Raw genomic sequence first — 26981 nt, forward strand, 5'->3', positions numbered from 1 at the left:
ATCAAGAATCTGCCCTGACTACAAATCAAACCACCAACAGAACACAAAAGCAATGTATCATCTCTTGCAGGGACCAAGAGGCATAGTTTAGCAAGAACTGTGAAGAAAACAGCAATATCTGGATAAAAAGCACACCTACATTTACCTTGTATAAAATTTAAAAGCATCTAAACATCCTGCTTCAGGACATGTGCTCATCCATCCCTTACATTAAGGGAACATATACACCTGTCATAAAATTGTGGTTGTTTTCAGATCTGCCTGTGTAGCAGCTCTCAGGAAAGTGATGTGGACCTCTAGTACACCAGCCCTAGTACAGTTTGAACTGTAGATGACACCACAGGGCCAGTTCGATCCCACCTCGTCTAAGAGTAAACGTATCCCCACCCGGCTCTCCTGACATGGCCGCTGCAGTGTGTTATGCACTGTAATACCAGCACTCATTTATTAGCAGCTGCCAATGTCTGGAAGCGCTGTTTCTGTTTTGCAGCAATCATCTAGGTTAGGGAGCAATGTTTAGATACCATAGCAATAAGCCAGGCATTTAAAAAAAATAATAAAATTTCCTAGCTAGCACAATCTGTAATGGCTTAATCTGTGTTCTTGCTTAATCAGCTCTCTCCTGCAGCCAGCGCCCAGGCTTTCTAGCTCTGCTCCAGTGGTTTTTCAGCTCTTTTTTTCAGTGGTTCAGTTGACTTCTACGCCCATGGTCAGGTGCATTTACAAGGTTGCTTCTCCTCTCTTGCAAGTCAGGCAGCCGTTTACACCAGTCCACCACTATATCAGGCTTTTTTTTTTTTTTTTAATGCACTTATTCAGTAGCGTTGGGTGAGTGTTATCAGGAAAACAACAGGTTTCCAAGACAGCTGCGGAAAGGCCTGAAAACCTTCATGCACCCAAGCTCTCGGGAGTATAAGGCACAATAAAAGCTCTAGAATGTAGTGATGTTGGGACTGATGTCGTTTGTCGACAGCCGGGCGGTGAAGGGACGGCACAGGCAGCGAGGAAATGAGGAAACGAGGTGGTGCAGCCGCGCGGCCCGGCTGAGGGGACAGGGGCCGCGGGTCCCCCCGCACGGCCTGTGGGGGCAGAAAAAAAACCCAAACTCACAATTTCTTGAGGAAAGAAAGGTCTGGGAAATATTCATTTGGGAAAATAACACCACAAAAAGCTAGGGAGTGGAGGGGTTGTGGCACTTCTGCCGGCTGCCGACTACCCCACTGGTTTGCGCCCCCCGTGCCCCCAGCCCTGCGCTGCCTCCCCTCAGGCCCGGGCAGCGCAGGCCCCGCCCCCCCCCGCCCCGCTGAGAAGCCGCGCTCGGCTCCCATTGGTTGCGCTCCGCCACGTGCTGCGGCGACCCCGCCCCATTCCCCCACCGCCCCCCTCGCTCCCTCCCTCGCTCCCTCCGCCGGCTCCAGCGGGGCCGTTACCTGCACCGGGGCCGCACCGCCCGCCCCCGCCCCGATGCGGAGGCGAGGCGCTCGGACCGAGCCCGGCGCAGGTAGGGGATGGCGGCGGACACCCTCTGCCCGCGGGTGTGAGGTGCCGCTGTGGGGTAATTTGGAGGGGGGGCGGGAAGGGTGGCTTATTCCGCGAGGGTGGGGGGGGAGGCTGGCCGGTGCGGCGGCGCGGGGCCTGCGGGTGCGGGGAGCCGGGGTGCTGAGGGGGCTTTGTCCTCAGAAGCGCCCCGGGAGGCCTCTGTCACTGCTGGAAAGGGTCCGAGGTGCGGCTGAGGCATGAAGGCACCAACGTTTGGGGGTGTTATTTGAGGGGGGTGATGGGTCCCGGGTATATTTCAAGCCATATGGGGCCGCTGCTCCCTCCCCGGGCCGGGGGGGCCTGGAGGCCTCCGGGATCAGCCGGGCCAGGCCGCCGTGTCCGTCCACCCCGCTGCCATGTGGGGCAGAGGTGGTCAGGATGTGCCCCAGTAAGGGCCTGTGCTTCGAGAGGTCTGAGGGTGATGAGTTGGTGGCTGTGAGTTCCTGAGCAGATGGGTGATGGAAGTCAGGGCTGCCTCGGGCCCCTTCTGGGAGGGAGAGTAGTGTATCTGGGGCTGCCTGCAGTTGTTCTTTTAAAATAGAATCTATAGGTTTCTGCTTCTCTGCAGGTTGCAGTAGCCTTTTGGTGGGAGATTTTGTCTTTACCTGCTTGGGAGCCGTGTGAATGCAAAACAGAAATGAGTTCTGCCATTGCTGCCAAAGCCTTCTTATTTTCTTCAGCAGTACTTGGGGTGAGGGGGAGAAAGCAGTTTTTTTGTGCTGAGCTTTTACGGTGTGTCCCGTCATCCCGTCCCTCCCCCCATCACAGTAGATAAGAGCAAAATAAAAGGCTGGTAGAGGAGACATGCATATTTTGCAGTTCTCTTTAGTTACGGAAACAAATAGGAAATGTTCATAAAATTACTGGAGCTAAATGGCTTTCCTGTGGTAAATGGCTATTTTTTTTTCTCATTCTGAGAAGAAAGGTAAATAAAGATGTGTATTTCTTACTTTTCTAAAGAAAGCTTATTGAGAGAAATGCTCTTTGTGTTTTTAAAGTGGATACATATTTTTAAATGCAGCTTACAATGGGACCGTACAGATGCTGTTTAGAAGTGGTGTGCAGTTTTCCTGCGTAATTCCTGTGTAATTCCATCTGCTTCGCTGCAGCAAGGTTACTGTCTTCCTTCTAGATCCTGCAGCAGGAAACCTTGAGCTGTCTCCCAAGCCCTCTGCTAGCCAGATAAGAGGCAGCCAACACAGGGAACTTCACAAAGGTCAAAATGCAGCTGGAGGGTTAGTGTGCGCAAGCACTTTGGGTGTGTTGGCCACTTCCTTGGGATTGATGAGAAATGGGCTCCTTCTCCTTCCGGTTTCCTGGAACTTCTTGGGATTTAGCATCCTCCTTTCTGCAGTTTGATTAAATTGGTCAGATGACTGGCAGGCGGTTAGGGACAGGATGTAGGAAGAGAAAGTGCAGTATCAGAAACTTCCTTTTACTGAGGAAATTGGCAAAAAATATTTAATTTTGTTTGTTGTACGTATGCCAGTTTAGGTGATGGACGCGGAATGTGCCAGGATTGCCGCAGAGCTGCAGCATTTGGAGGGCAGATTATTTTGTTTAGATAAGACAGCCTGGAAAACTTACGTAGCTCTTGAGTTTTGATAAAGGCTAAATTAGTGAACAAGACCCAGCCAATGCTTCAAACTTGTCATGGAGTAATTTTCAAATTACAAGTGAGTCAATGAAATGTGCTCAAACACAACAGATTAAAGCATCTGCAGGCTTATCCAACACTTCAGAACTGTGTGATGCTAATTTGGACATAGGACTTTTGGATCATGGGGAAGTCTCCCTTGTTGCAAGCAACTCTCTCTCATAAGGTCATTCATAAATTAAGGGCTTTCTTAAAACTTGTGTAGGCTGTTGTTTTCCATTACTCCTATGGCAAGGCTATTCCTTTCCTGCTCAGGAATCTTATGCTTGTAGTTCATGTTTATTTATAATAACTTTCTTGTGTACTAACATTGTCCCTTTTGAATTGTTTGTTTTTGGCTTTTGTGTTTACGTGTTTGGTGTGTCTAAGGACAAACTCTGAACCTGTTTTGTGAAGCTCGACAAGCCAAGCTCTCTGTTCTCCTTGGGAGCAGCTCTTCCTTCACTCCTCCGTCTCACCAACGCGCTCTTCAATCCGTTAGGTCCTGAAATCTTGAATTCAGATGTTAAACATTAAAATTGGTTCCAGCAATGTTCTTTGCTATATTGTAATTTCTTTTTCAGCCTTTCCTTCATGGAAGGCTTTTGGCATCTCCTCCTTTGCTTCTGTAGGCTCAAGTGTGATTTTTACCATGATCTCTTGGAGTGTTAGATGATATTGTGGTAAAAATGCTGCTGTACTATTAACATTGTTCCATAATTACCAGTTGTTCGATGCTATTCTGCTGCATAATTCAGATGTAATATGAAACATCTTGGCTGTGTAAGTCTGCTGGCACATTTCCTTAGCCCAGTAAAGATTAATGCTATGCCCTGTCTTTTCCGACCATTTCTTTTAGGGAAGATGTATTCCTCAATCTTCCCATATATGGGGAAAGACGTGAGTTGTTCTCACTTCCTTGCAGGGGCAGAGAAATATCTTCCACTTGTGCCGGATGAACTTGCGTGGCAGGTGGTGGGTGAAGTGCAGATACACTGTGCTCTCTTCCTCCCCTCCTGGCTGGCTTGGGTCTTTGTCAAAGTACTTCCCCAGGTACAGGGTCTGTGGGTCTAGGGGGAAGGAGGATGCGCTATGTAAAGGAGCAGGTGAAAGGAGCGGAGCATAGGAGAGGTTTCCAAGTAGCAGCTGCCTGCTGCTGTGCAGCGGTTTGTGGATGTGAAATCAAGAGGGTGATCCCTGAACAGAATTCTTTGCCTATAAAGTTATTTTAGCAGGCACTGTTAATATCCAAAAAAGCTTCCTGTGAATGCTGCTGAAAAGAAGTGATGGTGTTGTACTCTGAGTGTCTGTAATTAAGCTAATAATTGGACTGGATTTGAGCTGGAACCAATTTTTCTGTGTTCAATCTAGATGACCCAAAATTAAGAGCAAGTTGTAGCCTAGCTGTAGGTATCCTTCCTAAGGGAAAAGACTGGGCAAATAGGCACAATAATGTAAGTTTATTAATGGTTTTATGAGTTGGTGGTTGATATTGCAAAGAGGATGTGGGAATGAACCATTACACAATTAGAAGAAAACACAAGTAGGGCATCATAAGGCAAGGAGAGAAAAATGGTAATGCTTCTAAAAGATACTATTGCTTTTTGCTAGTATTTGTGGCTCCAGGCAGAAAAATTGTCACCTATGATCCTGTTGGTGCCTTTGAGAATGTCTGTCAACTGGTCTGAAATCTTAATTTACTCCTTGTTTCACTTTTTGCCAGTTGTGTCCATGTTTATAAGATTCAATATTATATTCACATTTTCTGAGGAGACAGATCTTAACCAAGTGAATTGCAGATTGTGCAGATGACATTGGTTTTCACTTTTTATTGTCTGATTAAAAAGCTTTAACAGTCAAAAAGTTCATTTTGTAAGATGCATTATGCACTGATGTAATCAATGTCCTGTTGTAGGTGCTTGTAACTGTATTATAGGCCAAACTTTGTTCTGCCATCAAGGCTGTATTCCTTCTATTGACTTTATTATATTAACCAAAACAATGGACTCTACTGTTTATCAGGACAAACATGTCTGTCAAATGCTTTTTTCATTCAATAGTAATAGGTGCTAAGCAGATAATATCCAAAGAAAATGTATCAAATATCTACATATGTTGAAGTACCAACTTTACTGTGGGGTTTATGTAGTTGCAGCCAAAGAAATAATTGACAGAAGCCTCCAGTTTATAACTTTAGTCCCAGTTTTTTGTCTGGCAAGAAGCTGTCAGTCCCTAACCTGCAACAGCTCCTTGGCTGCTGTCTCTTTATGTTTTGTGACTGTTTCTGCTAGGAATGGGTAGAATGGTGATCAGAGGATTATTTGAAGATAAATATCCAACAGTTAATACATTGCTACAGCTTGTAACTCAAGAGTCTGTCATGCCCCAGCGTGTCCCTATTAAGTCAGCCTCAGATCTTTAGTACCTCTGGAAGTTTTCCTCGTCCTTGTTGGTTTTGAGGGATTTTTGTCATGTACCATTAAAGAAGAGTCTTAAAGAAGGTATTTCAATGTTCATTGTATTATAGAAAGAGACTTCCCAATCAGAAACCGTTCCTTTGGGATACCTTGTCTGTTCCTTTTCTTTCTACACTTTTTCCTGAGTATTTTGTCACTATGAGCAAATGGGTTCATTCCAGTAAAATGCTTTTTACTGTTCTTGTACAGGTTTTAAATCCAATTTCAACATCTGGGCAGGTTTTCCATTAGCTTTCTAGGTCTGTTAAACCTGTGTTTAAAATTTGGCTTAAAAATTTGGAGTTGCTTCTGCAGAAGTCATTGAAAGTGAGGCGGTCTTTCACTCTACAGCTTCTGGAGTGCCTCTTGCTAAAGGATGTTTGTATGTTGTTCCAGGTCGATTGGGTTTTTTTAATAACAAATTCTTTAATTCGTGAAACAATATGCTTCAAAATTGTTTTGGTATTTAAGAAATACTGTGTGTCTTGGATGGTTAAAGATAACTCTATTGCATTTGTAAAATAGCAGTTTGACTGCACAACACTTGCAACTGCAGAGTCATCTGTGTATGAGTTGCACAATTAACTGTTCTTAGTTTCTGGGTTTTTATTCTTTGTATTATAATTTTTTCTCCCTGATTATTATTGGGGTGCAGCTTGATCCACTGTTGGTTTAAAAAATTCGTTAACCATGATATTTTTTAAATGGACAGAGGTTATTTGCAGAATTTATTTCATTATGGTTTATTGTTTCCACTGAAGAGATGATGAAACTTGAAAGCATAGGAAGGAGGTGAAGGTATCGTGGGTTGATCAGGAGACGTGGGAGGGAGAGTCACAGAGGAGGGACACCCCTGGGGACTTGTGGGCCACCTGTGCCAGAACAAGTATGATGGTGAGAAGCACAGAGGAGCTGCAGGCAGAAGCCATTATACACATGACCCCAAGCTCCTGCGCTGCCTGTTGCCTCCCCAAAGGAGTTGGGGCGGGCTCTGTGTAACCTGAGGCAAAAATAAGGGAAAGAGAGACAGGGAGGTGAGGAAGAGAATTGTTTGGCTTAAGTTTAGCCTTAAGGCTAAAGGAAGGAAAGGCGTTTTACTCATGTTTACTTTTTCTGAATATTAGAATTGGTGATTAGAAGTTCTGTTAATTGGAAATAAATTATATTACTTCAAAATTTCCTGAATAGAGACTGTTTTGCCCATTAAAGAGAGGTGGACAGGTTTTGAAGATGTGGGAGGGAACTGGGAGAGTTTTATTCCGATTTCTAAATGATTTTTTAAATTACTTTCTTAACAAAAGATCAGAAAAAGTTAAATTTTTCATATTGTTAGGTTTCTTCATCTGAGAGACTCTGCTTAACAGATGACTCAAGTATTTTTTACATCTACTTAAAAAAAAAAAGCACAAAACCTACCACCTACTTAACGATTCTTTTATTTTTTTTTACGTCAGCCCTTACATTTAATCTCTGTGGGTTTCAGTACTGCAGAAGCAAACAAAATTAATTGTAACTACATTTTATCAGACTTTTTCATATTGTTACATAATTTAATAACATTTTATTCAAATATTGTACCAGTTTTGAAAGCTTTAATGAAAATTAGTATCTCATCTATTTGGTCCATAGTGAGGATAAAGATGTGTAATCCTTTCATGGGCACAACTCTTGCAAGTAAACACAGACATTAGTGTTGTAGTTGTCACAATTTTTGTCATCTGTTTTCCCCAAATGTGTCCCAGGAAACAGTCTGTAAGTGGTTTAAGTTTTCTTAAATAGTCTCTTCTAACTTCTTCTTAAATAGTCTCTTCTAACTTCTTCTTAAATAGTCTCTTCTAACTTCTTCTTAAATAGTCTCTTCTAACTTCTTCTTAAATAGTCTCTTCTAACTTCTTCTTAAATAGTCTCTTCTAACTTCTTCTTAAATAGTCTCTTCTAACTTCTTCTTAAATAGTCTCTTCTAACTTCTTCTTAAATAGTCTCTTCTAACTTCTTCTTAAATAGTCTCTTCTAACTTCTTGCGTAAAGGTTTGCAGTATGTCTGTGGGTTTCTGTTGTTTCAAAAAGCCTCAGAACAGGAAGTTAATGCAGAATTAATTGCTGATAACGTGCACAGCATCTCAGTAAAGAGTGTCTTGCTCAAGCTTATTCCATGTGAAAACACCTTTTCTGCCTTTTAACTTTGCCTTTCTTTGTTGGAACATAAATGTTGCTCAAAACCAACTAGTTTTCATTTTGTCACTGTTTTTGGAGTAACATGCATATCTGATTCAGAGAAGGGAGCATGAAAAGAGCAGGTGCTTTTGCATTAGTTTTACCTTCTGTTTCACTGCCTGCTTGAACCCAATTGTTCTTGATTAATAATTCCTTTATACAGGTGTGACTTTCAGGTTTTAGTTGCTGCTGGCTTTACACTGCAAGCTTTTTGACCTTGTTACGTGAACTTCGAAGGCTGCACTGTACAGCAAGAGCTTGAGATGGACTATCTTGCAGATGATGACTCATAAAGCTGGCTGTTCTGCTACTTCTGGTGGTACTGTGAGAGGGAAAGTTAACTTGTATTTTCAACTTCTAGGAGCTTCAGCAGGACAAAAGATGCCTCGTCCTGCTGGGCTTCAAGCAGTGGTTTGCCCAGGGTAGCTTCCCCACTGGCTCAGTAAGAGCAAGTGGCAAATAACAGCCCATATGCAGGTACTTGTGTAGATCTGGGAGATAAGTTTCTGCTTGGAGAGTTACTGACTTGACAGTAACTATCCATGCTGGTGCTTCCTCTGTGGTTCTGGTTCCTGCCTACATAGACAGTTACTTTGGAATAGTACCTGCCCACATAAAATGCTGAGCTCAGCCGTGGAGGCTGTTAACTGGACCCTCCGTGTATGGGGAGATGGGGACGTGCTTGAATTGGTAGGGCCAAGGAGGAAAGTAGAAACATCCCCTGCACGGGGATACGGTTCTGGAGGCTTAATGAGGGGATTGTGAGGAACATAGGTATAATGCCTCATTTTGCACTTGTAGGTAGGCTGGTGTGGTCGTGTCCCCATGCCTGGTAACACTGCTGGCACTCAAACAATGGGTGCTGAGAGGCTTTGTCTTTGGGTAAATCCAGGTGCTGTACATGACCAAATGCAATTTTTCAGGGTGTGGCAGTGGTGGTGTACAACTTGACACATGCTGCTTTTTAGCTTTTAGCATTGTCATATAAAAAGACATTCTGAAGACTTTAATTAATTGCTTTGGAAATATTCCAAGTGTGGAAATTTTGTCTACTTAAGAATAACAATGTGACAGAAGTAAATTATGGTGAGAAGAGCACCACCACAAAAAGCTTTGGAGTGTGTTCCTACTGGTAGACATTTTAGCTTTTGCAGCAGCTTTACACAGATCACTAAGTTCAGTAGATGAAAAGCAAATTTAAGTCCCTTGAGTCCTCACTAATTGCACCACAATGAGTAGCTATGGAAATGTCAATGCAAAATGTGATTGTAATACAGCGTTACCACTGAGACATCTTTTGTACGCAAATTGAGACGTTTGCATTTACGGCTCCCAAAACAACTATAGCACTGCCCTTTCTGAAAGGGTCTAGTGGTGTTTGGCAGTGGTGTTTTTATGCAAACGACAAAATCTGGATGCTATAGGCACAGCTTGTCTTTGGTGCTTGGTTTCTTAACTGCGGTGGTTCTCTGTGTAGATTCATGGGTTTGGGGTTTTTTTGTTTCTTTTTGAAGCTCAGGAAGACTGTGGGAAAGGTGTGCTTTCAGGTGCTTGTTACTGCTGACCTTGCTCTTTTGAGCATTCTTACACCATTCCAGCCAGTGGGAGGTGCTTATTGACTTAGATAAGAGTGCAGGATCAAACCCTGAGTAATTATAAAAAAATGCTGTGCTGTACAGATATATTTTTGACTTGGTATAGCTATCTATCTATCTGCCTTTATCAAAGAAGGAATCATCTGAAGTAAACAGAACTGACAGAAGTCAACCTGGAGTAAACTGTTGCAAATGAAATGAAAACCAACGTTATTTCAGTTATATAAACAAATTAAACAAAACGACTGAGCGTGCTAAGTACTGAGAACTGGACTTGGAAAGGATGTGCTGAACTGATTAATTAAATTTGCTCTGTTTTCTTGTACCCCTTTGCACATCCAGGATGGGTGAAGGAGCTGTTTAGGGATGACCATAATTTATTTTTTAGAGGCAGGGAAGACTTTCTTATAGCATTTGTTTATTGCAGTCTTGTATTCCTCATTAATCCCCTTTTGTCTTCATCACTTTCCACCTCCTCTGTTCCTTCTCCATCTTTCAGATCTTTTGCAGCCATCCCTTTTCTTTGTTTTGAAAGGTTTAATAAAAAGTGCATCTTGTGAGATGTCTTCGTACAATTCTCACCCTTGGAAATGATTAAAAGTGTGCTGTTTGCAGAGCACTCTTCAACAGTTTACACAGCAGAGGAGGTTGACTGTGGTGTTTTGTGCTGCAGGATGATTCCAGGAGTATGTTAGTGCCATTAAGCAATAAAAAGTTTTATATACATTGAGCAGTCTTTCACAAGCAAGTTTTTCTGTCACATTGCAACAGAACCTGGTCCTAGAATAGGAAAGACTAATTTGCGAAGAAATAAAAACCTTCTTTGAACAAGGCAAAAGCTGTGACCTTACCCTTGTAATTCAAGCTGTAAAACTTTATGGATTTGATTAAAACTGCTGGAAAATATGTGCTTAATCTGGAGTGTGTTCTCTTGTGTTACCAGTACCGTGGCCAGACCTCACTATGTCATTTGGTATGTTGTTGCAATGATTTCTTGGTAGCAGGATCCTCTGATATCTAGTGTGACAGATTCTTCTGTGCAGAATCTGTTCTGATCTAGGTTCCTGTAGACTGTGATCAAGTTACCTCTTTATGTTGTTTACCCAAGAGAGGATTATTACCTGCACTGTTCTCTAGTGAAAATGGCTGAAGCTTGTTTCCTGCTTTTTATTCAGTGTTTTTCTTTTTTAAAAAATAAAAGTTCAATTTGTATTTCTCCCCAGCTTTGTATGCAGAAATCTGTGGAACTGACAGATGTAATTATTTTTGTTGTACATTGTATCGTAGGCATATGCAGCATTTGGCAATCACATCCATTCAGTAAGCCATCCATGTCAGTGAGTGATCCCCTTCACTTTTGCCAAACAGTACTGGGTGCCCCTTGTTTGTGCTGGTCTGAGCCAGTCCCCCCTGAGGTGATCTGGCTGTGTGTGCTCTCTCTAGTAGGTGGAGCAATCCTGGAGCTTCCCCATGGTCTGCAGGCCTTGTTTGCAGAGCTCCAGAGGAGAGCCAGTCTCCTCTAATCAGTGCTTACTTTGTGTGCTACCTGTGACTGTGCTGGCAGGCTCAGTGAACTGGGGCTGCTCCCTGTGCATGCTGGCAACATGATCTCTCTGAATACGTGTAGTCTCCAAGATGTGTGGGTATGAAGGTACTAGGTCCCAGGTAATGATGAGGGTGCTTAGTTGTCTTGTTTGTGTAGTGTGGCAGGAACGGTGCGTATCTTATGTGGAATGAGGTGATTGTGCAGTTTCTGCTTGATTGGCACTGGACATCTCAAGGTAGAGCAGCTCACCTTGGTGATCCATAACTGACAGTACAGTATGGTCCTTGTAACAAATTTTGCTGATGCGTACTAGACCTTTACCCAATGTGGACTTGATTTGCTGCAAATCTTAACTGAAAGCAAAATGAACTTGTAATGCTGATTAGTGGGGTGTCAACACCCAGTTCTGGTCCTCAGTGCTGTTTTTATTCAGTGTAGATCCAGCCAGTAAAGACCAGGTGTTGTGCTGAGAATATGATGAGCTTGTAAGACTTGATAGGTTCCCTGTGGGCTGCTCTCTTGTGTCCTGGCAGGTTGTGTGGGAGTCAGGAGCTGGATTTGATTTCCAGCTTAACTGCTAGCATTCTGGGGGACCTTGGGGTGTCACTTGGGTTTCAGATTACCCTGTTCCGAGACAAGTGTAGTGGTAGTGACCTCAGTTTGAACAGTGCTTTCAGATCTGCTAAAAGGTGGTGTTTAAGGTATTGCTGCTTTGTGACAAAGACCTACAAGTGGGTGTGACAGCTCAGAGAGTTTGTGCAATTAATAAATACAGCTAGGTGGGTAATTTGAGGATCTTAGTAGTATCATAATAACCAAGTTAGCCATGTTTGAGGTAAGTGGTGAAGTTTTCTGCTGACAAAAAACATTTGGCTTTTTTTTTTTTTTTCCTTGCTCTGTTCTGTCGGTTTTGATCACTTGCAGGTGACTCTAGAAAGCATCCCTTAACTGTTACCTGCTCTTCACAGGGCTTGAAATGTTGGTGTTGATCTTTATCTGTCCTTGTCCCGGGTTTGTGGGTTTATACCATGTATGTCAAATGTGTTACTGAGGAATGATGTGTGACTCTGCAGAGACTGACTGTGAGTCATCTTCTGAATTAAATATCCCTGAAATTTCAGTGGGCTGGATTTGAGATCCGGAGGGGATGCTTCTGTCTTGTCAGCTCCTTCATCCTGGTGTTCAAGAGTATCAGCTGTTTGTTGGAACAGTTTTGAAATGGCAATACAGACTAGTTCAAATGGGTCATATTGCCATATAAAATCAAGGGGGGTGGAGCAGAAAAGAGAATGTGGAAGATCATTCCTAGATAAAAGCCTTCCCTTAGCCCTGCTTTTTTAAAAGTACTTGTGATGGAGCTTTTGGCAAGAGAACAGAAGAGTGTGAACATCTTTGCAGTGGAGAGCAGAGAGGGTTAAGCGCTGAGATCAAAGGGTTCGAGTAGGGCTGAAATCCTCTACTGTGGAGAAGCTGGCTGCACCCTTCCATGGTTGGCTGATCAAAGGGAGTGCTGCTTTGGGAGGTCAGTAAGGCAGGAAAAACCCTGGCCTGGATCTCTTCTCCTTCCAGAGCAAAACCAGCAGGCTTGGATTTGCATGGCGTTTCCTTGTTTGCTCACATCTTTTGGTTAATGGCAGCAGCCTGTGAGAAGCTGATGTGCCAGACTGGATTTTTTTCTTCCCAAAATCAGAATTGAAGCATGCAGGTAGAAACTCATGGGAGCTCAGAAATAGTAAGCAGCAAGATTGCTTCTTGTTAGCTGATGATCTGTGAGGGAGTACTGTGCACTCTCGCTGGGTTCACAGTGCTTGTTGGAGGGAAGGTGCTGCTATGCACAGAAACTGCCCTTGTGCTGGCAGCCTCCTAGCCCTGCTGTGTGCCAGGGAAAAATTCACCTCTTTGGTGCTTGCTGTTGAAGTTACTTAACCACCTTGTTGGGGTTTCTGAAGGGGTCAGCAGTAGATTCAGACCGATGATGAGACAGTTTTGTTTAACTTCAGAGAAATCAGGGAGCTGATTTGAAATATGGGCTCCTGTTATGAGGATGAGAATGGGGATGGTTTGTACAGGTTCTGCGTGCTGGGAGCATGCTTGAAGCCTGCAGGGTAGCAGTAGTGCTTGGATATTTTGATTCAGGGATCCTAAATACTCTAGGCATACTGTGTAGGGGTGTTTTTTCTTGCCTGGAGTCTAATAATTGTTCAAACAAAATGGTATTTGACCAAGATCAAACGATAAGAGTATGTAATTGCAATTATTAGACTTCAGACTTACGAAGAATGCAAAGACCTATACCTGACAACCTGCAGATATTTTTAGAATCATGTCCTGGCAGTGCATCTGAAATGTTGTTCTTGATCACAAGGAGGTCAGGAGCAATTCAGTATTCCTGACACGATAACTAAGAATTACAAGTCTTCTCTGGGAAACAGAGTAAGTTAACAGTCGTTGGATGTCCTGTCTTTTCTTCAGTTCAGCAGAAGTTAACATAATTTTTTTTTTTTTTTTTACAGCAATGCTGAGTGACAGTAACCTTGTGAAACTGAAAAGTGATTTTTCGCCTCCTGTGCAATGGTGTAAGGTGGCTGCCTGTGAAGATGAGAAGACCAAGCTGGTTTTTAAAAGGTACTCGCAAGTAAGTGTCATTGTCACTGCAACTGTCATTGTCACTCTAGCCTGGGCAGTTACAAAAAGAATGCAAAAATCAAAGGATGAGATCACCACAGGAACTGAATGGAGGGTTAGGCACACAGCTTTCCTTGGACATATAAAACACTTTGAGGAACCTAGGCACTCTCATAATAGTATCTGTTTTCCCAAGCTAATGTTAGATCCCAGAACTTTGCTCACAAGTATTTCCAATCTTTTTTTGTATCCAGTTAAGTAAAAACGTTGAGGCTTTTGTACAGTCTGGCAATTGAAGAAATTGAAATGCAGTGGGTGTTTAGTGGATATTTTGGGGAGGTGTCCCCTCATAGTTAGTTTGTTTATGAAAACTTCTGGAATGCTACATCACAAAATCTTACTCCATTTTTAATAGTTTAACATCATAGTAAGCGTATGCTAGTGTACATCAAGAATCTTATTTTAAACCAAAAAAAGTTCACTACTGTGGTGCCTCTCTGCCTCATGAATTTTCAGGTCTTAAAAAATGCAAAGCAAAACTGTTATACCCACTGGTGTTTTGACCACTTGGATGGTGCAGTACCAGCTGAATCTAGAGATACGTGATAAACGCCTGTGGAGGAAAACCAGCCTCATTCATTTGCTGTGATTCCTGTTTTCTGACAGTCAGCTGATTGCCAGGGCTTGCAGCCTAACATGCTAATGAGGGTTTTAGACCCCTATCAGTGCAAAATTTAATTTGGTTAAATCAAATGCTAGAACAGTGCTGCTTTTCAAGTGGTTACCTTGTTTGCAGCATATACTGCAAATTCAGTGCCAGGATTTGGTCTACTAGTCCAATAGACAAAAAAACCCACTATCTTGGAAACTTGTGTTAACTTAATTAGAAAGGATTCAAGAAGTGCTAAACTTTTGGTAGGCTGAGTATTTTTTTTAAAGACATTTAAAGAAGTGTCCAGTCTCTAGGAAACCATAGGAAATGAAAGCCAATAATAAAGCTCAAACTACATACTTGAGCAACAACCAAAACTCTAACCAAATAATGATGCAATTTTTGCAGATCGGTTTAGACATGAGCCAAGTGAATATCTGGAGATCAACAGTGAGATTCCTTAGGAATGAAAAATGAATAGATCAAAAATATGGATAGTCTGTATTACTCACTTTTAATGTTGGGTGTGTGTGTGTGTTTCTGTATGTTTTGGGGATGTAAATAAATTAAGCTTCTCAATATAAACCTGAGCATTAAATTCTGCATTGTGGTCTGCCACAGAGTTGAAAGTTTTGTTTGTGAGTGGTGGCCATTGGCCCGAAATCTTGCAATTTGAAATCCCATCTGCTTTTTGACTTGCATGAAAATACATGTTTCAAAATAGTTGCCCTTTAAAGTAGGAAAACAGAAGACGCTTTTGGTTTCTTCGCGTGAGGAGAGCCGTTCACCCATCAGAGATGTGTTTAGAGTATATGATGCAGGCACAGAACTGCGATGTTTTCCTTATCAAAGCATCTATTTATGTTTGTACTTTCCTGCTGATAGCTCTGAAGAGTTGTGAAAGACTTGCAGTGAACAAAGCAATAGTTTTTCTTGGTTTGAATCAAGTACAAGTATTGACCTGAAGTTCTTCAGTTGTCTTAAATTTGTTTTAAAATACTCATTTAGCAGTTCACGGATTGCTGGAAAATGTTATCTTTTTTCCTGTCTCCTACTCTTACACCTTTCTGTTTGTTTTTAGACTTCTTGCACTGTTTGTGGTTGGAGGCTGCTTTCTTTATATCCTCAAATTACATTTTGGCCCTGAAGAATGTGACAGAACAAAAATGCCGTATGTGGACCTCGATCGTGTAAGGGTTGGTATTTTTTGGCTTTTTTTTTTAACTTGGACGGAAAAAAAGTTTTTGATTGACAGTATAAGAGTCAATAAGTATCTGCAACAGAACTAGAACGCTGAAATTATCTGTGAGGGAAAATATATTTTGTTTCATTTCATGCCATAGAACTTCTGGGGTTTGTCCTTGTTAAGTGGCAACAGAAGTGCATAGAGAAACTGGAATTTTAGAGATAAAATGAGATAAATTGTGACTGTTAAAATTAACATAACATTTGAAATACACATGGCATCCTACTGTTGTGTCGGTGCAGGTAACACTGGTGATCAGAAAATTGATGCAAATGAATAGTAACATATAGAAAAAAAAAAAAAGCCCCAAACCCAACACACAAACCAAAGGTTTATTTTTACCTATGCCGGTTCCCCAGTCTCCTTTGCCTTTAGTTGCTCAGATGTTTTCAGAATCACAGGGCAAACCTGCTGGAGGGTGCATCTCTTCGTTCATTTCTTTCTTTACTGTACCAGCTATTTCAACTAGTTTTGCGTGTTTGAAGCTTTTAAGCTGGTGTACCAGGTTTCACTTAACTCTTGATGACAGTTCTCTGCTACTTAACCTGATTTCTCTTTATAACAGTGCTTATTTTCATTTAGAGTTGTTACTTTTCTTTCTTTGAATGTTTCAACACTACCACACACCTTATAGCAGGAGCCCTGATTTAAGACAGCCTCATCTTAGCATCACTGCATGTGCATCCTCCCCAACCCCCCACCTTCTTCAGTGCATGCTTTTCCCCTTCTGAGCCTCTGCCTCCCCTTTTTTCTAATTTGACTTGTTACTTTTCTCAATAACGTATTCTTACTTCAAAGCAACAAATACCTTAAGCTAAGCAAACCTAGACTGCATGGACGGTGTTTATTGCAGTCTCATGATCCATTTTGTGTTAGCTGCAGGATGAGGGAATAGCATTGCTTTTTATCTAGTTAGGTAATAGCTGATTACAAACTGTTTGGGGCAGTTGTCAAGTGGTAGGCATTCATTTTTGCTAGTAGGATGCACAACTGTCAGGCTCTTCCAAAGATGCACTGACTCTTGTCTGGCAAAGTACAGCATGAAGTTGCTCCGTAATGCTTTGTGCAGGGAGAGGTGTGGTGTTTATGCCCAAATTTACAGAGACCTTTGTAAGGGTGGCAGAGGCAGTTCTGTAGAACAATCTTGTTTAAAAACATCCAAAAAAAAGCATAACTTCCTTCCTTGTGTGGACAGATACACACTTCCCTTAACGCTACAGAAGGAGAAGTGAGTCAGCACTAGTTTTGAATCTTGACTGTCTGACCCCTGTGTTTGCTTAAGTTTTGGTTTTTTTAATTACAGGGGAGGAGGCATCAGCAGAGTTGTATTGTGGAAAAGAATATGCAAAAAGATTTTAACTGATAAAAATAATGCCTTTGCTATTTCTCTTCTTTACATCACATACTGGCATGCCACTACAGATTTCTAAAAAATGTACATGAATAGTTTTGGGTTTTTTAAATGAGATGGCTCAATGTATACTTTTATCAGACAGCTTAAGCCTTTTATTTTAGTGACTAGTCTTTGAAAGAAGACCTGAAACACCTACACCTTGTATTCCTTTCAAAGTTGTGTTTTAGTCATTGGCAATACCATTTTAGCAATACTTATGGAAGAATTGTTGCTTCATTTTGATTAGTAAGCAAATCTAACCTGCCATTTCACAGAACTTTTATCCAGTGGATGTGTCCCTGGTAAAATCCTACCACAGGCAGAACTGAGGTCACACAGTTGAGCAGCAGAGTAGAATTCTGCTGGCTGCTGAATTAGGTGGGTAGAGGTACATCTACATTTTTTTAATCTGTTTTTTAAAATAATACAGATGTTCTCAGATGGCTCATTTTCACTTATGACTTTCACTAGCCTAATTTATTCTTCAGAAAACCTCCTGTCCGGATTTAAGTGATTGGGTGGAGAGGCATTCCTTTGCAGGTTTTTACCCTGCACTATTTAGTGCCTGCTTTTGGAGTGAATGCTTTAAAATGTCGTGTATTTCCATGCTTAAGCTTTCTTTATAAACCCCTGTGTGTGTTAATCTGCTGGTGGCCAGCTGGTGGCTTGCATTAAGAGGTCTTTGTATGTTCCTGAAACTGGGTTTCCTGATAGAAAGCATGTATGTTTTGTTTTAGAGAGCACAACAGTATGCCAGCGCTGCATTGCAGGAACAGTGCCGACCTTCTTACGTGAAGAAAGAAATGGGGAAGTTATTTGCAGAGAAATATAGCATGGACATATCTCCCTTTGTAAGAAAAAATATAAATGAAGATGAAGCTTTATTTAAATATGAACCTCCTTTTGGATTTCACAAGTTCTTTGATAAGCTTAAAAATCTCCTTGAACTTTTACCTGAGCATGATTTACCAGAAGATCTGAAGTCAAAACACTGTAAGCGTTGTGTTGTTGTTGGCAGTGGTGGAATTCTTCATGGATCAGAGCTGGGTCACTTACTGAATCAGTTTGATATTGTTATAAGGTATGTATTCTCCATTTAAAGATTCCAACTACTTCAGTTTTATGAGGCAACTTTGTTTTTTAAGGGGAAAGTATCTCCAACATTTATGCAACTTACAAGGCTATGTCTGAAGGCGCTTTTGAGAAATTTACTTATGACTTGATGGAATTTGAAGTCTTGTGAAAATGACAATTTATTTTGCTCCTAAGACAGTTATTCAGTGTAATTATCTGTGAACTTCAGATACAAAAAAACATGGGCAGAAATGAGATAGAAACCAGTGATATCACAGACAAGTAAACAATGCTGGTTTTATCCATTCATATTTTTAAGCTTTCAGAAGTAGGCTTTAGGACTTACCACTGCCTTTTTCCCCTTGGCTAGTTGGGATGCTTATTTGAAGGATTTTTTTTTTATAGCTGCTATTTCAAACACAATAAAATTGTAATTCAGTATACAGTTTGCTTACACACTGTATAGCATGCTTATCTTTCCTTATCTTTGCAAGATCAGTGCATGATTACCCATGTTTTCTAATGCCCGAATTAAACGAATACATGCTCTGTATTCATGCTTTCTGAACATCAGTTTGAATGCTCCTTCTGTGTATTTTGAATAGTGTCAAGTTATAAATTTAATTCAAAGCAACTTGGGGAAAATATAAACTAAGACTCGCTCCTCTTAAAAAGGGAAGTCGATACAGTGGGTCGGTAGTGCTTATACAAAGGTAAACAAACCTGTTAGCACGTGGAGCGGCAGAGAACTTGCATTAACTGGTTCTCTGAAATCAGGGCTGGCAGTGTGCAGGTGACTGTTCTGTTGATAAAAAGTTTCTGGGACCTGAGCTGCTCTGCAGAACTGATGGAGTTGGATGATGCTGTTCTTGTCAGCAGTGTGCTAACATCTGAAATTTTCGGTGAGCTGGAATGGTGTAAACTCACAGGACTTCTTACATTGCATTGAAGGGATAATTTGGATGCCTTTCGGTGTGCAGCACTTGCGTGTGTGTATATATATAAAAATAATGCAGGCAACTTCCTGTGTGGTTTCTTTCCCTTCCTCTTTTAAGCCTTCTGAGTTAGCACAAGACAATGAATATGAAATTCTGCAGTACTGTTTTAAGTTACTTTTCTATTCAAGGTTTTCTTTTTGAAGTTTTGCACTTGCGCCAGTTAATCTAGAAATAGAATTGGCTTCCTCTCAAAGATAAGGGATAGATAAACATGTGAGGTAAGGAACAGGGAGAAACTGAGAAAATGCTGTACTCGGCTCTGTTAAAAGTTTGTGCACTAAATACAAGTTCTGTTTAGTGTCTGATGTTTTAGTGAGATTGTAACCTATGCTTATTAAATGCAGTTTCTCTCCATTGTGGTTTGGTTTTGTTTCTTTTTTGGGTTTTTTTAGGTTAAATGATGCACCAGTTCAAGGATACACAGATCACGTTGGTAACAAAACGACTATACGGATGACTTACCCAGAAGGAGCCCCCCTTTCAGAACATGAGTATCCTCCTGCTAGCTTGTTCGTGGCTGTTTTGTTTAAAAGTGTTGATTTCAATTGGCTTCAAGCAATGGTAAAAAATGAAACCTTGGTATGTATATGGCAGTGTTACGTACTTGTGATTTTTGGTTTTTCTTTTCTAATGCTTAAGAAACTGACTGAGCTGTTAGTTCTTGTTTAATTATACTGAGGATCTTTTATGTAACTTTGTGGGGTTTTTAACTGTAACTGTCTCCTAGTTACAGTTGGCACCAACATGCATGTTGAAGCCCCATGCTGACAGTAATGCATTCCTTTTTTCTACAGATATTGATAGTTTGCACCAGGCTACATGACATACCAAGTGTTTACTAAAGTGGAATTAATTTCATGTTATGTTTAAGTGACTTGTTCAAGTCTACAGAGCCTGAAATAGAAATGAGATTTCTGGATGCCAGGCCATTTTTTTTTAACAGCTGAAGTCCGTACTGCTACAATAGGCATACATGCAGTTAATGTGTAATTGAAGCATCGCAGTTGTTAGTTCGTATTTGCCTGTGGTTCCAAAATTAAGAGGTTGTTTATTTCTCACTGAATATTTTAAAAAGTGCAGAGATTCCTAAGGAGCCTGATAGAAGGATTCCATGTTTCCAAACTCTCTTTAAATTGGTGGTTTTCACCTCTTTCAATTTGCAGGCAGGTAACTTCTGCAAGTTGAAAATCAGTAGCTAGGTTTCTCTGACCACAGATTGAAAAAAAAGTACTCTAAATTATTGAGAGAGATTTAGAAGAAAGACTGTCAAGTGTTTTAAGAGTTTGATACTTACTAGTTTAGATACTCCCAAGTTCCCTTCCAAATTCTGTGATTTTTACAAGGTGAAAGCATATGGAAGGTGTGTTTTATATTGTGACTGGCTACTACTACTTTAGTTCAGAGAATGTGTACAAGAATATTGCCTTGTTTTGAATAATTTGAGTGTGTTTTATAGAGAGGAGATTGAGTGCATGAATTTGAGCAAATTTTAGAACTTCTGCTCCCTGATTATTTTTTTTTTAACCAGGGATGAAACACTGTTGGTCTATGACCTTCCCTGCAGCAGTGTGGTAATTTTGATGACCAGCAGCTTTCTAACTTGAGTTGAATCCCTAATTTGTAAAACAACTTTCTGGCTATTTTATGTTTTAAAGTTTGGTTTTGAAGAATGGGTAGTACAAGGATTGCTTTCTGTATTAAAATTTGTTGCGGGGGAGGATTGTAAGTGATTGCTTTTGGGCATATGCAGCGTCCTCTGTTAGTGAATTACAAGACTGAAGTATGTGCTTTATGAAAATAGTACCTTTTCTTGTTTTGCATGGCTTAAGAGCTGATCTGCTCATTCCCACCTTTCTTCCTCATTCTGGTGTTTTTGCTGGTGTAGAGAGCCTGTTTTGGGAACTGATTTGGGAATGGGCATACTGGAGGGTGTCCACTGAGGGGCCATGGAGATGCTGGAGGGGCTGGAGCATCTCTCTTGTGAGGAAAGGCCAAGAGAGAAGAGAAGGCTTGGGGGAATCTTACTAATGAATACCTGAGGGGAGGGTCCAAAGAGGGTGGAGCAAGGCTCTTTTCATTGGCACCCAGTGATGGGACCAGAGGCAATGGGCACAAACCAAAACACAGCAGGGTTCTTCTGCACATCAGGAAACACTGGTTTTTTTACTGTGACGTGACTGAGCACTGACACAGGTTGCCCCAGGGAGGTTGTGGAGTCTCCATCCTTGGAGCTACTCAAAAGCCATCTGGACATGGATCTGTCCAACCAGCTGTAGGTGACCCTGCTTAGGCAGGGTTGTTGGACCAGTGGACCTCCGGAGGTCCTTTCCATCCTCAACTGCTCTGTGATTCTGTGAACTGGAAACATACTTCTCCTTTCAAATACTAAGCTTTCGGTTGGATCACCTCTCTATGCAGGCATTAGTACTTCAGTAAACTGATTCAGAGCACAAGCAGGAAGATGGGACCATACCAACCTATATTTGATCAGTTGAAGCTGCTGTAGAGTTGTAACTTAAAGCTTGTTTAAAAAATACCGGTCTGTCGCAGCTGTGTCAGTTTTATCATTTCCTTAGTGTTACCCATTATATGGAAGGGCATGTAAAATGAGCCTGATGTAGTATTGGTTTTCCCATTAGCATGCATCTAATTGACTGCAAGCAGCATGTGATCAGAATCTAGCCTTCTGAGTCTTATGTCAAGTCCTCTTCTGAATTGCTACATTTGTCACTAGGTGGACGCTGTCAAACAGCAGCGGCTCACTTCAAAGCCTGAGCACAGTTGGTTTAAATCCAGTGCTTGCTTCAGAATGCCTGGTTAATGTTCATGAAAAGCTGTGGTTCCCTTTCCCATTTCTTTATATACTGCTGCCTGCTCAGTTGTGCTGGGGAAGGTCCAAAGAACCTGGAGGTGCTGATGGATACGGTGACTGATTAAACACAAAGTGCAGTCAAATATTCAGAATATGCAACTTTTCCCTCCGCTGTCCTCTCTGCAATTCTGAATACTTTGAAGGTTTTTCTTCTTTTGGTCAGTCGCTTGAGCTGTACACTGGTATTCCTGAACCACCTTAGCTATAAACTGTTTCCTGAATTTCTCAGAATCAGTAACTTGTGTAATCTGTAACTTGTGTATTGTGTCTGCCGTGCACTTTGCAGCCTCAGAGTCTCCCTTGGCTGAACTGTTTGTTTTTTCTTTCTCTTAGCCCCTGTGGGTGCGACTCTTCTTTTGGAAGGAGGTTGCTGAGAAAATTCCTTTTACATCAAAGCAGTTTCGGATTCTGAATCCAGTCATCATCAAAGAGACAGCTTTGGACATTTTACAGTTCCCTGAACCTCGGTCAAAATTCTGGGGTTGGGATAAGGTAAGAGATACCTTTTAGGAGAAGGAGACTCTAAAATACAAAGTAAAAAAAAAAAAAAATTGAAAAAAATTTCAGGTTCTTCTTTCAATATAGTTTCTCTGTGCAGTTTCAAGCTGGTCTCAAGTAATAGGGAAATTAATGTGCTTCCAAAAGCCTCTTGTATTTTGTTGTGTAAAATCAAATTAGGATTTCAGCTCACCTTTTTAGATGAGGTATTATGCCTGTGCATGCTGACCTGAAATGGCTTGTTTTACAAAGCATTCTGATGCAGTGAGACATAAATTTATTGCAGTGCAGTGTGTTAACTCACAACATCAGTGTGACTGGTGCTAAGTATTCAGAACACGCATTTGATGTATGTTAAATGTGTTAAGAGCAGCCTTGTTAAGTCAAACCAGCAATCAGCTATAGACAGATGTGTCTCCAGCTGCAGAGAAGGCAGAGAAAGTATGGAAACCAGGCCAGTGTAAAGCAACCTTCCAACTGCTGGAATTGCTATGTATGCCACTGTGCTCCATAGCGACTGATGGGTGTATCCTCCCTCTGTGACCTTCTCTTCAGCAGTAGTGTGGAGTGATGAATTGCCCAGTTTAATTATGTACTGCGTTTTGTTACTTGTTTGAGCCATGGGGTATCACTAGTTCTCTTGAACTATAAAAAATACTGAGTGATCGTTGTCTTTTCACTTTTTGTATGAAAGCATTTAATGGTAGCGTTATTGCACAGGTGTTTGAAGGATCTTCTCACATTTATTTATCAAGAAAATGTAACTTACCAAGCTGCGTATCTTTTAGTTGTATAGTAGTATACTTGTGGTTCAGTGAAAAGTCATGTTCTGGAGACTACTGTTAGAGAGCCTGTTGCTCAAGACTGAAGTAAGCCTGCATCAAGAAATGTCAAGCATTAACTGCATGTCAGGCGTTGTTTGAGTGTTTGGAGCAAGGGCTCACTTGTAGTTTAACTACACAATAATAGGGCGTGATGCCTTCACAGAAAAAAAACCTTCGTGTTGACAGCCAAAAGTCTTGTTGAGGACAGATACTCAAGTTGTATTAGTATTTGGCCCTGAAGTTTTTCATTTTACTTGATCATTTAGTTGATTTTTAGTTTTAGTTGTTATTGATTTTGGTTTTAATTAATGGTTTAATTTATTTCAGCTTTAAATGAGGAGAGGGAATAGACAAAGGCATTAAATTTTCTAAAGTGTTCATAAAAACTGACAAAGGAGAATGTTTGAATTCAGCAGGCTTCGTTTTCCCCCCTTTTTAGAATGTACCTACAATTGGGGTCACAGCAGTTGTTCTGGCCACGCATTTATGTGATGAAGTGAGCTTAGCAGGATTTGGATATGACCTTGATCAGCCCAGCACACCTTTGCACTATTACAACAACCTCTGCATGGCTGCCATGAATGGACAAACTATGCACAATGTGACAAGTGAAACAAAATTCCTGCACAAACTGATAAAAGAAAAAGTTGTCAAAGACCTCACTGGTGGGATACATTGTGAATTCTGCAACAAAGACAGCTAGTGATTGAAGTGCTGCATGATTTGGATTTGTTGTATTTCCAGAGGTTCAGCTGGAACAACCTTTTCACCGTCTCAAAGTAATTCTTTAACACGTATATAAAATGGACATTGAATATCTGCTGCCTTTTTATAATGTCAAGTTCAGTTTGTTGGACTTCTAAATTTATTTTGATGTTAGATTTTACTTTGCACATCTTTGTGAATAACTACGTGAATATAACTTGGAGTTGAAATATATCCATTTAAAATATTTAATGTTTTAAGTTGTCTGAAGAAAAGCAGAGTTTTTGTTTTCAGATGTCTATGGTATGCACAACGCTAGCCTGAGTTGTCTAACAGCATACAAGAGTTTTTTTCCACTGAACTGCTGTCTTTGATCGAGTTCTTGGTGTATGACTCCTTTTCATGCATGCCATGAAAAGAAAGGCGTATGCTTCTTAAGTCTTTAATTTCTTGCAACTCGAGTGTTGTGTTTCCCTCAGATATTTATATTTTGGTTTTGTGCTGATACTGTTTTTTTGGGGGGTGGAGGAGGAATGTGGGAGTGGAGCTGAGGGAAAAGAAACTGTTGTGGCAACAACTGAATAGTAAGTACTTTGGTGTTCATGATTGATACTAAAATCATTGATGCATTAATGTATTGGGTTAGAATCCTGCTTTATCATGAGGCATATTTGGGCCCAGGGTACATTACAAGAGGATTTAGCCAGTAGGAGGCTTTCACCTGGATCATATAGTATGTAGTTTCCTTAAGACCTGGATAAATGTTTCTAACAAGTCGATTTGCAGCAGAGTTCAGCTACCCCAATTAAAGAAGTGTCATTAATACAATATCTGCCCCCACCACTTCTTTTTTTGAGTGACTTGAGAATTGCTCGTTCTATAAAATGGTGGTTTGTATGAATCTTCTGTTTAGCAAGAGTAGAATCTATGACTGTGTTAAAATTTCTGTAGGTTTACTTTATGATCCTTAAGTGACTAATTACAGATATCGTAACTGTAATAGTTTACAATGATGATAATCTTTATGAACTCTAGTGTTGACTATTTAATTGCAGGGAGAGGTAGAGATGTTAATTTTCCTGAATCAGCTTTGAAGTCAGAAGTTGGGTTAGTGTGTATAAGTTCAGAAGAAAATCACTTTGAGAAAGCAGTAGGATACTAGTAGCCAGCTAGATAACTGCTGAAAATGGTATATTTTTTTTAAAAAAAGCTATGTGTATATGTTCTTGTGACTGGAAATCAGTGCATTGCAAAGAAACTGGACTGTGCAGATCTGTAAGCAGGTTTTTGAGCTCATTTTCTTACTAGCAGAGGAGTAGGTATGACTATGTGCACTGTGGTGTGTTGTTACTTAATGTACAGTATGTAAAAAAACCAAAGCGCTTTCTTTGGGATTGAAAGCTTTTTAGCAAATTGATGGAAGTTGGTGTAGAAACATTGTTCATAGTCAGGGACTCTCCACATGGCAAACATTCCTGCTTATTTTTGTTATGGGTGAGGACATGAACGTAGTTATAGTTTTGAATATTCAAAATACTCATGTGGGAAAGGAAGATTAGGGCTGTTGGTTTTTGATTTTGTGGTTGTTTTTTCTTTTTTTCCCCATGGAAAGCAGATCTAATGAATGATGATGTTAGAATGCAGAAGCAGCAGACTGATCTTTGCCTTTAATAGTAAAAGGCAATAAAATGACATCAGATCATAAAGCATAACTCTGAAGAAAGTTGTGGACCTCATCTTTCCTAAATCCCACGTACCTACGTGTCCTGGAAAGCCAGTTGTGGATGACAGGCAAATTTGAAAATCGGATTCTTGTCTCTGGCACTCTTTGTGTTTATAGCAATAATACTAATCTAGCTTCTCCTCTGTGAAACACAAGATTTTTTTGTACTAGCAATAAATTTGTGGTCTGCGTTTTTTCTTGTAAGTATAATAATTATATTGTTTAATTTAAAAACACCTGAAGAGTTTTGTACAGATAGTCTTTCAGTTAATATATTAAAATCTGCTAATTATTTTCTCCTGGTATTTAAACTGGAAGCAAAGAACCTTAATTTTATTCGGTATGAGTGAAATTCTCTAAGATTTGAGAACGTGTGCACTGAATACACTGACAATATGTGTTTCGGAGTACTTGGTCCCTGACCAGTTTGCTTTATTCAGTAACATAAAAACAATCAGTTGATTAATGTAAATGCCAATAGCTTTTTGGATATGCTGTATTTACTGTCAAGTTCTCAAATTATGTTGACGTAGGATTAGATTGTTTTTCCACCAGTTTTATGGCTTGTGATAAAACACTGTTCTCTGTGGTAGTGTATACTGCATTGAATATGCCTGCAAAGACTCGAGCATCCATGAAATCGCAGCAGTATTCACGTTGCAAGAAGCAATAAACTGATGAAACAACTTTCTACTTATGTATTTCTCTGTCTGCGATTTGTTCTGCCTCCTTTATTATGGATTTTACTTGTGTTACTGGTCCAATTGACAGTCTTGATGCAATCCCAGGCACTCCAGAAGAGGGGAGTTAATGGCTGATGATTCTTTCTCCTTTCATTTATGGCCTTTTAATACCTGTCAGTGGAGTTGTGTATCTCTCATGCCTGGAAGGGAGAATCATCTCAACACAGACTGTATCGTAGGCTTCCAGGATTTTGAAGTTAACACAGATGAGAATATTTCAGACTGGGTTATAGCACTGGCCTTAAACCAAGGGTGTGTCTCCTTCAGTGATGGAGGCATACTGGAGCTTCTGGTCTGTGCTGGTCTCTGTGGTCTTGCTGGAGACAAGATGAGAACAGAAGCTGCGTGCGTCTGTGTTGCTGTGCCCTGGATTTTACGCGTTGCAAAGAATCTGCATCATCCCTTGTAGATACGCCTTAATGGTGTTTGTTTAAAAAGTTGACAAAGAATTTGGGACCTGTGATAAAGCCATTGTGTTCCACATCAGAATTTCTCTTTGTAACTATCCTTTCTGTGTAGCAGCTATCGTAGGTTTGTGTCTGGCCTCTTCTGATGCTGAATTTTTTTCATGGTTCCTGTGCAGGGAACACAGCTTCAGCTTTGTCCTCCCCTGAATTTAGAGTGGTTGTTAAGTATTTGTGT

General features: G+C 40.8%; 1 protein-coding gene across 3 annotated transcripts; it reads left to right on the forward strand.

Moving 5' to 3' along the window:
- The first annotated feature begins 1391 nt into the window (after window positions 1-1391).
- On the forward strand, window positions 1392-26293 carry ST3GAL5 (ST3 beta-galactoside alpha-2,3-sialyltransferase 5). Of its 3 annotated transcripts, none has more exons than XM_040591727.1 (7): window positions 1392-1501; window positions 13500-13611; window positions 15345-15459; window positions 17640-17983; window positions 19367-19553; window positions 22180-22338; window positions 23608-26293. In XM_040591727.1, the coding sequence occupies exons 1-7, from the start codon at window positions 1465-1467 to the stop codon at window positions 23869-23871; spliced, it is 1218 nt and encodes a 405-aa protein (XP_040447661.1). In that variant the 5' UTR covers window positions 1392-1464; the 3' UTR covers window positions 23872-26293. The 3 variants fall into 3 exon arrangements, with proteins under 3 accessions (XP_040447661.1, XP_040447670.1, XP_040447679.1); XM_040591736.1 differs by having other exon boundaries at window positions 15345-15453; XM_040591745.1 differs by having other exon boundaries at window positions 1395-1501; window positions 13500-13621.
- The last annotated feature ends 688 nt before the right edge of the window (window positions 26294-26981 follow it).

The sequence above is a fragment of the Falco naumanni genome, chromosome 1 (assembly GCF_017639655.2).
Source record: "Falco naumanni isolate bFalNau1 chromosome 1, bFalNau1.pat, whole genome shotgun sequence".
Taxonomy (NCBI): domain Eukaryota; kingdom Metazoa; phylum Chordata; class Aves; order Falconiformes; family Falconidae; genus Falco; species Falco naumanni.